This window comes from Felis catus, chromosome C1 (assembly GCF_018350175.1).
Source record: "Felis catus isolate Fca126 chromosome C1, F.catus_Fca126_mat1.0, whole genome shotgun sequence".
Lineage (NCBI taxonomy): Eukaryota > Metazoa > Chordata > Mammalia > Carnivora > Felidae > Felis > Felis catus.
Window position 1 is genome coordinate 9,102,143 of NC_058375.1, and position 14,652 is coordinate 9,116,794.

Sequence of the window (14,652 nt, forward strand, 5' to 3'; positions counted from 1 at the left end):
GTTGGATGTTGGAAAACCATCTAGAACTGTGCTGCCCATTGAACTCTCTGCAATGATGGCAGTGCTCCATTTCACACTGTCCAGCCCTGCAGTGCTAGCCACACGTGGCCACCACGCACGCGCGCGAGAGTACATTGCTAAGAAACGTGGTAAGTGTGACCAAGAAATTGAATCTTTCGTTGTACTTAATGGATTTAAGTAGCCGTTCATGATCAATGGCAGCTGGAATTGGACGGTGTAGATATAGTCACTTTATAGAAGGAAGAACTAAGGTGGTATGAAGCTGTTTACCCTGAATCCCATGGAGGGTCAAAGGGTATATTTGTTTGAGGGCCTGTTAGCAAGAGTCTCTTCCAAGTCCAGCTTCCTTCTTCTGTTTTTGGAACATGAATTTATATGCGTTCTCCCTTGATATGGAAACTGTCTTCTTTAAGGTTGGTATTAAGATTTTTAGTAGAAGAAATAAACTTTCTGTGATCCTCCAGCTGGGGACCCTTCCCTTCCTTTCCCTTCCTTTCCCTTCCCCTTTCCCTCCTCCCTTCCCACGCCCCTTCCCTCCTCCCTTCCCTCTTTCCTTCCCTCTTCCCTCTCCTTCCTTCCTTCTTTCTTTCCTTTCTTTTTTTAAAGTGTATGTGTGTTTGTGCGTGTGTGTGTGTGTGTTGGCTGAGGATCATTTTCTGTCCTTTGTCTTTGCATCTGTTTGCTCCTCTCTTGAATAAGCAAAGGCTGCTTCATGCTGCGTTTGACTGTCTACTGGGATATCTTGCCCTTGACACAGTTCCTAAAGAAAGATACCAGAGGTTGGCTAGAAGCTGCCAGAAGGGAGGTTGAGGGAGGAATGGAAGTTGTGCCCTTCTGAAGCGGCTGGCACTAAGGGACCACAGAGTTCCTGCGGAGACATAAGTCTCCAGTCAGAAATACGCAGTGAGCACACGTAGAAACTTTTATGCGAGGAGTGCTTATTAAAAGTCATTGCGTATGTTTTTTGGAACAATACTGTGATATGAATTTTGTTGTTACACCAAAGAAAGGAATAGAAGGGGTAGGATAGGACTTTGTAATTCCTAGCGTCATGAGATCTTGGCATGTATTATCATGGAAATTTGTGGAATCTCTCGCTTGAATATTTTTGAAGAATTGGATAGATAGCTAGCTCCCTGTCAGGAATAGTTAAAAGCAAAATCCCAAGATAAAGAGCCTGGGAGGACCTTGCCAGTTAGCCTTATATGTGCCTCCAAAAAGAAGGATTTTGTACATTTTTATCTTATCAGATAAAGATATTTATTGGGGGGTTGCCAAGGCTATCTAAGATGAAAAAGGAAACAAAAAGCCTGCTTTTTTCTAAAAATTGGGCATTGATACAGTAGTCTTTTTTTATAATATCAAATTAAACATATCATGGGGTGCCTGAGTGGCTCAGTCTGTTGAGGGTCTGACCCTTGATCTCAGCTTAGGTCTTGGTCTCACAGTCCTGAGTTCAAGCCTGCGTTGGGCTTCATGCTGGGTGTAAATCCTACTTAAAGAAGAAAAAAAAAAAGAATATATTTGTTGTGGGCAGACTTTGTAGTGGTTGAGATCAGCTAGCTATCAATATAGATTTCTGACAATGCTTTTCTGCCTGTTACAGAAAAAAAAAACGATAGGGTATATCTCCCTGTTTAAGTATTAATCAGCATTTCTTAGATACAGAATTTCAGACTCTCTTTGTTTTTGTGATTTGCTCAGTCTTTTAGGTAGTTTGAAGGCTTAGGATAAAGCAACACCAGGTTTTTCAAGCCAGTACAGGTGAATTATGGAGTTAACAGACTGGAATATTTCTATTTGGGGTTATGTTGGGACATTCAGGGAACCTAGTTGTCCTGTCCTAAGATCTCTTCCTTTTTTATGGTTCTTAACGCTTGTTAACTGCTGACTACGGTCCTTTTGTGTGTCTCATCAGAATGTGAGCAGGGCTCCTGAGGCAGTGTGTGCCTGGGTTTGAACCCAGCTGTGCCACTTACTGGCTGTCTGACCTCGTGCAAGTTGCCTAGCTTCCCGTATGCCTTAGTTTCCTCATCTAGAAAGTGAAAAGTGAAAATACTGACTCATGACATGTTATGAGAATTAAACGTAGGGCCTTTGGTAGAAACATAGCATACATTAAGAATTCAATAAACAGGTGCCTGGGTGGCTCAGTCAACCAGTTAAAGCATCTGACTTGATCTCAGCTCAGGTCTTGATCTCAGGGTGAGTTCAAGCACCATGTTGGGCTCCACATGGGCGTGGCGCCTACTTAAAAAAAGTTTCAATAAATATTATTTTTTAAAATTATTTCTAGCTGTAAATATTGCTATCACTGTATAACCCTAGTACCTTGAATATAGTTGCTCTATTTATTGTCTGAATGAATGAATAACTTATCCCACTGAGTTTTGTAGTTTTTAAAATTGTCATCAGAGTTTTTAAGATAATTCCATGCTGTTTCCCTTCTTTCTTCCTTTGGAATCCAATGTTTTGAGATTTCCATCTGATTGATTATGACTTTGTTTTCTTGGCACGTGTTTTGTTTGCTGTTCTATTTTTTCAGTACATGGTAGGTGCTGGAATCGTTCAGCTTGTGAATGAGTATATCCTATGATATTTAACTTTATGTCCCAGCTGGGTTCTTGGGCAGCGAGCTAAAAGAAAGTACTAGAGAAGAGTCCTCTGCATTCAGGGCCGTGCAGGATCCAGTTAAGTAATCTGAAATTTCTGCAATATCATGTAAAAGGAGCAAGTTCTCAAGGAGGAAATTTTGTGTTTCAGATGTAAACAGAAGTGTATTACATAAACTATCTTAGTAGTCCACTTCATAAATGGAGACCATAGGTATCTGTGGCTAAACACCTGCGTGCCTTAGTTGCTGTTGTGATGGTGCACCCTTTAGGGAGAAACCAGGAATTACAACGACATTGGTATCACCACTGAGACTTTTCAAGACCTGAGGGGGCATGAAGAATAATACTTTGAGTGTACTCATTGATTTCATTCCATTCTTGGAAGGTTTCATAGAGGCTCTGGGTGACATAATTATTTTCTCAGAGAAACTAAGTAATTGTGAAGCCTATTGTTTTTTGTTGCACCATGGATTTTCTGTCTTCTGATGAATTCATGAAAGTGGTTCTTATTATTTGTAGGTATTGATGTCAAGAAAGGCCGAGGTCGATATATTGACACCTGTATGGTCATCTTTGCCCCCCGGTACCTGTTAGATAATAAATCATCTCACAAGCTTGCATTTGCACAGAGGGAATTTGCCAGAGGACAGGTAAGTCGTTTACTTTTGAAGAATGACCAGTGTTTATTTAACAGTACAGTGGGCTTTAATGCCATGATTTATCTCCCCATCAACACTGTTAAGTTTTGTGATGTGAATAACCATTTTATGCCTTTGGTACCCTAAGTAGCTCATGGTAGAGAGCAAGGCCCAGACTAGGCAGTTACTCAGCAAACATTTACTGTCTTGACTTGTATTTGTTGACTAAAGTCAGTGATCCTTTATATTTTAGGGAACAGCCAATCCTGAAGGTTACATTTCCACCCTTCCTGGTTCCAGCGTGGTGTTCCATTGGCCTCGGAATGATTATGATCAGCTCTTGTGTGTCAGATTGATGGATGTTCCCAATTGTATTTGGTCTGGAGGGTTTGAAGTCAATAAGAATAATTCTTTTCATATCAACATGAGGTAAATTCAGACACTGTATTTAGACAAAACGTAGTCTTCTTTCAGGTGCAGTAATGTAGCATATAAATTTGAAATATCTACGAAGTAAATAGTAATACTGCCCTTTATGAAATGGGTGGTTATGTTTCTGGCTCTAAGTTCTTAAAACTTGTGGTGACCAAGTAAGTGTGTCCGAATGTTTTGATGGAATGAATTAAAGGCATGTTGACAGTTTTGCCCATTGTGCAGTTGCTATGGTCTGAGGTTATAAATCCAATGGGTAGTGCTGAGCTCGTGATTGCCTGCAACTCTGAGAATTGTGTCTGCACTTAGATGCTAACGTTGTTGATAGATGGTTTTGTGTATTCTTGCACACTGTGTATACTCTTGTCTCACTTGGTGGTATTTTAGTAAATCATCTGGCCTTTCTTGCCCAACCCAGTGACCCTCAGGTCCTTATTAAGAAAAATCAACAAATTTAGCCTCAGCTACCACAGGATGAATTTTTTCTTTCTGTTTTTATCAGATGTTTTTAAAATTTTTTTAATTTTTAATTTTTTTTTTAATGTTTATTTATTTTTGAGAGAGACAGAGACAGAATGCAAGTGGGTTAGGGACAGAGAGAGAGGGAGACACAGAATCCGAAGCAGGCTCCAGGCTCTGAGCTGTCAGCACAGAGCCCGACACAGAGCTCGAACTCACGAGCTGTGAGATCATGACCTGAGCCAAAGTCAGACGCTCAACCGACTGAGCCACCCCGGTGCCCCATTTTCTAAAATTTTTTAAAATGTTTATTCATTTTTGAGAGAGAGAGAGGGGAGAGGGGCAGATTGAGAGAGACACACACACACAGAATCCAAAGCAGGCTCCAGGCTCTGAGCTGTCAGCACAGAGCCCTATGTGGGGCTCGAACTCATGAACCATGAGATCATGACCTGAGCTGAAGTCAGCCTCCCAACTGATTGATCTACCCAGGAGCCCCTCAACTTTGTTCTTTTTTAAGATTATTTTGGCCGTTTGGAATTCCTTAAGTTTCTATCAGAATTTCACGGTACAATTTTCTCTTCTGGAAAAAAAATCACTTAGGATTTTGGTAGGGAGTATATTGAATCTGTAGATCCACTTGGGGCCCCATTTTCATATGAACAATATTAAGTTGGATTTGTACATGTGGAATGCTATTCCATTTATTTGTGTCCTCTTCAATTTCTTTTTTTTTTTTTAAGTTTATTTATTTTAAGAGGGCACGCACATGTGGGATTGGCGGGGGTCGGGGGGGCGAGGGGCACAGAGAGAGAATCCCAAGCAGGCTTTGTGCTGCCAGCGCACAGCCCAATGCGGGACTCAACTCACGAACTGTGAGATCATGACCTGAGCCGAAATCAAGAGTCAGATGCTTACCTGACTGAGCCCCTCAGGTGCCCCATTCTGTTTAATTTCTTTCATCAAATGCTTTTGAGGCTAAAGACCCTGAAATCATTGCTATTTTGATGCATTTAAAAGCATAATGTAAGCTTTTATACTTCATGGCTAGTTCTGCATTGAGAACATCATTATAAGGGAACAGAAACATGGCTGATATAAAAAGAGATGATGCAAAATAATATCTATATTGACTTTTTAAAACATGTATTATTTGAGGGTTTTTTTGTTTTTTTCTTTGCGGTCAGTGGTGTGCCCTTCTTAGTTTCCTTTTGCTCTGGCCCTTATTAGAGTTCACTGCGTCTGGTAAAGGGGTTTTCAAGCTGTGTTCCTAGGAGTTGTCGGGGGTGGTTAAGGAGGTGACTTCAGGGGCTGAGGGATCCAAGTGGTTAGGGGGCCGGTGTGCTTACCCCTGCTCCACCCAGAAGCTAGTCTGCTAGTATCCTGTATCCCCACAAGATTTAATGGCGGGCGGGGAGGTGAGGAGTTGGTTCTGTAGCTAAAACCACCAGGGGTTTATATACTGCTTGGGTGGAGGTCACCTAGAAATGTTGTGTGAGAAGAGGAAGCCAATTTAGAATTGAGCAAAAGTTGCTCGTGACTAAGGAAGGAAAGAAAAGGTGTGGACGTGGGGAACGAAGGTGGCTTGTATACGTTTGTTAACCCTTCGGAGGGGTTCTAGTGCACAGTCCTAAGATACTGAGCAAAGACCCTCTTTTTTTTTTCCTTTCCCTGTGTTTTCATTTTGAAATAGTTTAAACCTACAGAAAACTTACAGGTAGTGCAAAGAACACCCCTTTATCTTTCACTTGGATTAACTACACATCAGCACTTTGCTGTATCCTGCTTTGTCTCCATGCATGTACACGTACACACTTTTTCTCTGAGCCATTTGAATGTAAATTGAAGTCACCCTGTTAGTTTAGCCATAAAAACTTACAGTTTATCTACCTAAAGACAAGGACATTTTGGGGTACCTGAGTGGCTCAGTAGGTTAAGTGCCTGACTTTGGCTTAGGTCTTGATCTCACGGTTCGTGAGTTCAAGCCCCGCATCGGGCTCTGTGCTGACAGCTGGGAGCCTGGAGCCCACTTTGAATTCTGTGTCTCCCTCTCTCTCTGTTCCTCCCCTGCTCACACTGTCTCTCTCTCCCTCAAAAATAGACATTAAAAAAAAAAAGTACAGGGACATTTTTCTAAATAAATATACTAACATTACACACTGAATAAACTTAATATAAGTTTATTTATTTATTTTGAGAGAGTTGGGGAGGGGCAGAGAGAGAGGACAGAGGATCCAAAGCGGGCTCTGTGTTAACAGCTAAAACCCCGATGAGGGCTCAAAATCACATGTGAGATCACGACCTGAGCCAAAGTTGGATGCTCAACCAGCTGAGCCACCTAGGTGCCCCTGATAGTTGTTTGTTTTTTTTTAAGTAATCTCTACACCTAACATGCTCAAACTCGCAACCCCAAAATCAAGAGTTAACATGCTCTACTGACTGAGCTAGCAGGTGGCCCTGATAAATAGTCTTTTGAAATACCCTTCATAGCATAACTCCCTTTGCCTTGATCTAGGATTCAGTCAGAGGTCATGCATTTTATTTGGCAGACATATCTCATCCACTTTAATCTACAGTAGTCCTACTTTTCCTTTTTTGGTCTTTATTGACATTGAAAGCATAAGAGACTCTTCAAAACTGAGAACAAACTGAGGGTTGATGGGGGGTGGGAGGGAGGGGAGGGTGGGTGATAGGCATTGAGGGGGGCATCTTTTGGGATGAGCACTGGGTGTTGTATGGAAACCAATTTGACAATAAATTTCATATTAAAAAAAAAAAGAAAATTTTAAAGATTCCAAGCCAGTTTCTTATAGAATGTTCTCTTTTCTGAATTTTTCTTTTCCTTTTTTTAAATAATATATTTATTTTTTAATTTACATCCAAGTAGCGTATAGTGCAATAATGATTTCAGGAGTAGAAAGCAGTGATTCATGCCCTACATATAATACCCAGAGCTCATCTCAACAAGTGTCTTCCTTAATGCCCAGCACCCATTTAGCCCATCCCTCCACCCACAACCCCTCCAGCTACCCTGTTTGTTCTCTGTATTTAAGAGTCTCTTATATTTTGTCCCTCTCCCTGTTATTATATTATTTTTGCTTCCCTTTCCTTATGTTCATCTGTTTTGTATCTTAAATTCCACATATGAGTGAAGTCATATGTTGTTTGCCTTTCTTTAATTTCGCTTAGCATAATACACTCTAGTTCCATCCACAGTGTTGCAAATGGCAAGATTTCGTTCTTTTTGATTGCCAAGTAATACTTAGCAATTGTATGTATGTGTGTGTGTGTGTGTGTGTGTATGTGTGTGTGTGTGTGTATGTATGTATATACACACATATATATCTATATCTATATACATATCTATATATCTTCTTTATCCACTCATCTGTTGATGGACATTTGGGCTCTTTCCATACTTTGGCTATTGTCAGTAGTGCTGCTATAAACATTGGGGTGCATGTGCCCCTTTGAAACAGCACACCTGTGTCCTTTGGATAAATACCTAATAGTGCAATTGCTGGGTCTTAGGGTAGTTCTATTTTTAATTTTTTGAGGAACCTCCATACTGTTTTCCATAGTGGCTGTACCAGTTTGCATTCCCGCCAGCAATGCAAAAAAGATCCTCTTTCTCTGCATCCTCACCAGCATCTGTCATTGCCTGAATTGTTAATTTTAGTCATTTTGACTGGTGTGAGGAGGTATCTCATTGTGGTTTTGGTTTGTATTTCCCTGATGATGAGTGATTTTGAGCATTTTTTCATGTGTCTGTTAGCCATTTGGATGTCTTCTTTGGGAAAGTGTCTGTTCATCTCTTTTGCCCATTTCTTCACTGTATTATTTGTTTTTTGGGTGTTGAGTTTGATTAAGTTCTCTATAGATTTTGGATACTAACCCTTTATCTGATATATCACTTGCAAATACCTTCTCCCATTCCACAGGTTGCCTTTTAGTTTTGCTGATTGTTTCCTTCACCGTACAGAAGCTTTTTATCTTGATGAGGTCCCAATAGTTAATTTTTGCTTTTGTTTCCCTTTCCTCTGGAGACATGTTGAATAAGAAGTTGCTGCGGCCGAGGTCAAAGAGGTTGACCTGCTGTCTCCTCTAGGATTTTGATGGCTTCCTGTCTTACATTTAGGTCTTTCATCCATTTTGAGTTTATTTTCATGTATGGTGTAAGAAAGTGGTCCAGGTTCATTTTTCTGCATGTCGCTATCCAGTCTTCCCAACACCATTTGCCGAAGAGACTATCTTTATTTCATTGGATATTCTTTCCTGCTTTGTCAAAGATTTGTTGGCCATATGTTTGTGGGTCCATTGCTGGGTTCTCTATTCTTTTCCATTGATCTGAGTGTCTGTTTTTGTGCCAGTACCTACTGTCTTGGTGATTACCTCTTTGTAATACATCTTGAAGTCCAGGATTGTGATACTGCCAGCTTTGGCTTTCATTTTCAGGATTGCTTTGGCTATTTGGGGTCTTTTCTGGTTCCATACAAATTTTGGGATTGTTTGTTCTGGGTCTGTGAAGAATGCTGGTGTTATTTTGATAGAGATTGCATTGAACATGTAGATTGCTTTGGGTAGTATTGACATTTTGACAATATTGGTTCTTCAGTCCATGAGCATGGAATGTTTTTCCATTTTTTGTGTGTCTTCAATTTCTTTCATAAGCTTTCTATAGGTTTCAGTGTATAGGTTTTTCACCTCTTTGGTTAGGTTTATTACTAAATATTTTTGGGTTTTGTTGCAATTGTAAATGGGATCAATTACTTGATTTCCCTTTCTGCTGCTTCACTGTTGGTGTATAGAAATGTAGCCAATTTCTGTGCATTGGTTTTATATCCTGTGACTTTGCCGAATTCATGAATCAGTTTTAGCAGTTTTTTGGTAGAATATTTTGGGTTGTCTGCAAAGAGTGAAAGTTTGACTTCCTCCTTGCCAGTTTAGATACCTTTTATTCCTTTGTGTTGACTGATTGCATCTAGGACTTCAATACTATGTTGAAATACAGTGGTGACAGTGGACATCCCTGTCGTGTGCCTGACCTCAGGGGGAAGGCTCTCAGTTTTTCCCCTTTAAGGATGATATTAGCGGTGGGTCTTTTGTATATGGCTTTTATGATCTTGAGGTATGATCCTTCTATCTGTATTTTCTTGAAGGGTTTTATCAAGAAAGGATGCTGTATTTTGTCAAATGTTTCTCTGTGTGAGAGGATCGTGTGGTTCTTGTCCTTTCTTTTATTAATGTGATGTATCACATTGATTGATTTGTGGATATTAAATCAGCCCTGCATTCCAGGTATAAATCCCACTTGATCATGGTGAATAATTCTTTTAATGCATTGTTGGATCTGGTTGGCTAGTATCTTGTTGAGATATTTTTGAGATTTGTTGAGAATCTTGTTGAGAATTTTTGCATACACATTCATCAGGAAAATCGGTCTACAGTTCTCCTTTTTAGTGGACTCTGTCTGGTTTTGGAATCAAGGAAATGCTGGCCTCGTAGAATGAGTTTGGAAGTTTTCTTTCCATTTCTACTTTTTGGAACAGCTTCAAAAGAATAGTAGTTAACCCTTTTTTAAATGTTTGGTAGAATTCCCCTGGAAAGCCATCCAGCCCTGGACTCTTGTTTTTTGGGGAGATTTTTGATTACTAATTCAGTTTCTTTACTGATTATGGGTATGTGCAAATTTTCTATTTATTCCTGTTTCAGTTTTAGTAGTTTATATGTTTCTAGGAATTTGTCCATTTCTTCTAGTTTGCCCAATTTGTTGGCATATAATTGCTCATAATATTCTCTTAGTATTGTTTGTATCTCTGCAGTGTTGGTTGTGATTGCTTTCATTCTTGATTTTATTTATTTGGGTCCTTTCCTTTTTCTTTTTGATCAGACTGGCTAGGGGTTTATCAGTTTTGTTAATTCTTTCGAGGAACCAGCTCCTGGTTTCATTGATCTGTTCTACTGTTTTTTAAATTTTGTTAGCATTGATTTCCACTCTAATCTTTATTACTTCCCATGTTCTGCTGGCTTGGGTTTTATTTGCTGTTCTTTTTCCAGCTCTTTAAGGTGTAAAGTTAGGTTGTATATCTGAGACTTTTCTTCCTTCTTTAGGAAGGCCTGGATTGTTACATACTTCCCTCTTATGACTACCTTTGCTGCATCGCAGAGGTTTGGGGCTGTGGTGTTATCATTTTCATTGGCTTCCATGTACTTTTTAATTTCCTCTTTAACTTCTTGGTTAACCTACTCATTCTTTACAGAGATGTTCTTTAGTCTCCAAGTTTCTGTTGTCTTTCCAAATTTTCTCTTGTGGTTGATTTCGAGTTTCATAGCATTGTTGTCTGAAAATATGCATGGTACAATCTCAATCTTTTTGAACTTGTTGAGGGCTCATTTTTGACCCAGTATGCGATCTTTCCTGGGGAATGTTCCATGTGCACTCGAGAAGAATGTGTATTCTGCTGCTTTAGGATGAAATGTTTTGAATATATCTGTAAAGTCCATCCAGTCCAGTGTGTCATTCAAGGCCATTGTTTCCTTGTTGATTTTCTGTTTAGAAGATCTGTCCATTGCTCTAAGTGGGGTGTTGAAGTCCCCTACTGTTATGGTATTATTATCAATGAGTTTCACTATGTGTGTGTGTGTGTGTGTGTGTGTGTGTATGTATATATATGTATATATACGTATGTGTGTATATATATTTGTGTGTATATATATATTTGCTCTCACGTTGGGAGCATAAATATTTGTAATTGTTAGCTCTTCTTGGTGGATAGACCCCTTACTTATGATATAATACCCTTCTTCATCTCTTGTTATAGTCTTTATTTTAAAATCTAGATTGTCTGATATAAGTATGGCTACTCCGACTTTCTTTTGGCTTCCATTAGTATGACAGATGGGTCTGCATCCCCTGACTTTCAATCTGAAGGTGTCTTTAGGTCTACGATGGGTATCTTGTAAACAACATATAGACGGATCTTGTTTAATTATCCATTCTGTTACCCTGTATGTTTTCTGGATTTTTCTGACAGTTTCCTATACATAGATTTAATTGAGCCTTTTTTGGTAAGAATACTACCTATGTTGTGGTGTGTGTTTCTCGTTGCGTCAGTGGGAAGCCTGTGATGTCTGTTGCTCCCTTTACTGATGTTGCTAAATTCAGTCATCATATGATTAGGATGGTGTCCACCAGGTGTCTCTATTGTAAAGTTACCTTTACTTCTTTGTAAACAATAGTAAGCCATTGGGGGAATAATTTGAGACTGTATTTTCCCCCAAAATCTTTCACTCAGTGGGCTGATGGTTCTTACCTGAATCAGTGATTTCATTGGTGGTTGCAAAATGGTGATTTTTCTAATTCTGTCATTTCTTCGGTGTTTATTAGCTGATATTCTTTTGTAAGATAGAGCTTCTTCGTTCTCTCAAGTGAGCTATCTATATTTAAATACAGATACACATATACATGTACATATATATAACAAATCATATTTATTTGCTGGTAACTACTGGTAGATTCTCCTCACCTTCTTCCCTCATCCTAGAGTGAAAACCTTGGTTATCAATAGCATCAATATATTAGTTTGAACTATGTGAAATTGCTCTTTTTTTTATGTCAGAGCAATCTAATATCAACAATTTTATGGAGTTCAACCAATTTTTACTCATTTGCTAGGCTGGCACTACTACCCAAAACATATCCACTAAGTAAAATATGTAGATCTTATTGTAGAGTGACAAACTGCCGTACAGAAGTTGCTTGAATGAATTCTTTTTTATTATTCTGTGTGATTACACTGTCAATTTCTACCTTTTTAATGTGATGGAAGAGCACACACTGGTGTTAGTTGAAGTCCAGGCAATATCAGGATTGTGAGAAGTATAAGAAAGTGAACTGTAACTTGTTTCTTCCGTGTTGTGCAGTCTCTTTCTTTCCTTTTTCTGCAGAGATACTCTGGGAAAATGCTTCTTCCTGCGTGTGGAAATTACTCTTCGAGGAGCTACCTATAGGATCTCATTTAGTGACACGGACCAGTTACCCCCTCCTTTCCGAATTGACAACTTCTCTAAGGTATCGAGCAGGGTGGTGAGCCAGTTTGGCTGTTTCACTTGCGGGAAGGCGGAGTTTGTACCGCCTTGAAGATAATGATGAAATACATTTTAAACTCGGGTTTAAAAAAACCTATGTGGGGATCTCCTCAACTGGATAACCCTAGACATCCTTACCTTCTGGAGGTGGTTTCTGCTGGTTGCTTTGATTGCTGGGCAGCCTTGTCCAGAAGTGACTTCTCAGAGCCACCTCCACCCCCACCCCCACCCCCAATCATTTTGACTGTATTGCTTTTTTTTTTTTTTTTAAAGAGAAAGGCATTTGAAGAGACAAGAGAATTGCCCTTGTGATTGTGGTTATGCCCAATGTAGGATTTGTTTGGGAAGGGTCTGGAACTTAAATTTAGGAAGCACTGACTCACTTTCTAGTGACACCACTCTGAATGAAAGTCCTCTGTATCCTCTGTGCCCTTACCGTAGGTTCCAGTTGTCTTTACTCAGCATGGTGTAGCTGAACCCAGGCTCCGAACTGAAGTGAAGCCCATGACTTCATTGGATTATGCCTGGGATGAACCCACCCTGCCTCCTTTTATCACGCTGACCGTCAAAGGGGCAGGCTCCTCAGAGCTCAACTGCAACATGAACGATTTCCAGGATAACCAACAGCTTTATTATGAAAACTTCATTTACATTGCTGCTACATATACATTCTCTGGGTAATTCTGGGTTCAGTTACTGTTCTCATAAAGCAGAAGGCTCTAATTCGTAACTGGTTTTAAATTTTAAGCAATTCTCAAGAGGCTCAAAGGATGGAGGAAGATTCCTTCCATTCTTTACCAAATCCTGGGCTCAGGGTCTATCTTGAGAGGTCTTAGGCTAAACCCTTGTCTTCTGGCTAGATTAAATTTATCTAAAGAGGCAAGACTGCTCTTTTTTTAATGATCTCCCCAATAATCCATTCTAGTATTTAACATTCCTCCCATAAGATATTAGTCTCACAATATCCTCAGTTATTCTTTTTTAAGGTGGTATTTTTAATGTATTTTTTAAATTTCTTGCTGCTGGTTTTAAGTTTGTTTTATGTCTTTCCTCATTTGAAACTGACCAATCTTTATCATAATCACTCAAATCGTTTTGACTCCCCTCTCCCATTGAGAATACTGGTTAAGCAGACACTTAGAGTCTATCTTAATTTTATCACCTATAGCCAACCGAAGTAGCTCAACTTGACAGTAATTCCAGTTGCCTTAGAATTATAATCTTCACCGACATCTGGTTAGCTGTATCTAGAAAACTCAGGTGAAGAATAGCAAGTTTATTCTAATTCTGTTGTTAGATTGGCACATAGAGATTCAAAACGTTGGGCTTTCAAAAAGTAGTCATTTCACCAACATATAAATACAATTATTTCTGTGCTGGTGATGGGGCCAATTTTAAGATTTACCTGTGGAAAAACCAGGGAAAATAGCTAAATCTTGAGCATTTTACAAATATAAATCGCCGGATGGACAGGACACTTAAAGTCAGATTCCTTTCCAAAAATTCTGAATAGTTTTGCTTATGAATGGTATTTTTTATCTGCCTGCGGCTCACAAAAATAATCTCTCTGCCTGGCGGTACCTCTCATCTACCTAGAGTCCAGATTTCACTAGGAATGAATTGAACGGGCATCTTTACTTAGAATAGCCACTCTTTTCCTTGTTTGTTGCAGTTCTCTTTGGAAATAAGGGTGCTGGGATGTTTATTTTGTTATAATTAAGCCAGCCTGTTTGTTTCTTTTGAAAGATTATGGCACTTGACAGCATGACATGCATAAGGTTTTAGTGCCTGAAAAGCCAGTTCTAAATCTGGTTGTTAATCATGTTTTTCTCTTTACATTCTTAAGTTCAATTCCAGTAGTTATTACACTCTTTAACTGAAGAATCCTCATGGGTGATTAGGAGTTTAATGGGTTGGACAGATATGGGGCAGATAAAAAGGGAGGTTCTGAGAATCTTGGTGTGAGGAGAGATCGAACCATGTTTTGGAGTATATAAGACACTATGTTTTTGCATTGTGGGAGAGAACAAATGCTGGGGAAGAGACAACTTTTGTTTTTGTTAGGTTTTATTTTAAATTGAGATGAAATCCACATAACATAAAATTAACCATTTAAGAATCAACCATTAGTGGCATTTAGTGCATTCGTGATGTTGTGCAGCCACCGCCTCTGTCTAGTTCCAGAACATTTTCATCCCTCCAGGAAGAAACGCCGAACCCATTAAGCAGTTACTCTCCATTACCCTCTCCCCCCAGCCCTTGGCAACCACCAGTCTACTTTCTGTCCCTAAGGATCGACCTATTCCAGATAATTCATGTAAATTGATTCATAAATATGTGACCTGTTGTATCTGGCTTCTTTCACTTAGCATTAATATTTTCAAGGTTCATTCACATTG

The 14,652-nt window shown here is 39.4% G+C and overlaps 1 protein-coding gene across 10 annotated transcripts in view; it reads left to right on the top strand.

Annotated features, from left to right (window-relative positions):
- VPS13D (vacuolar protein sorting 13 homolog D) overlaps positions 1-14,652 on the top strand; it is a 257,423-nt gene that overhangs the window by 120,769 nt on the left and 122,002 nt on the right. For all 10 annotated transcript variants that reach the window (XM_023258138.2, XM_045035116.1, XM_023258139.2 and 7 more), the window contains 4 exons: positions 3,156-3,286; positions 3,528-3,703; positions 12,113-12,236; positions 12,695-12,930. In XM_023258138.2, the coding sequence (XP_023113906.2) occupies positions 3,156-3,286; positions 3,528-3,703; positions 12,113-12,236; positions 12,695-12,930 (667 nt within the window). The remainder of the gene's footprint in view (positions 1-3,155; positions 3,287-3,527; positions 3,704-12,112; positions 12,237-12,694; positions 12,931-14,652) is intronic.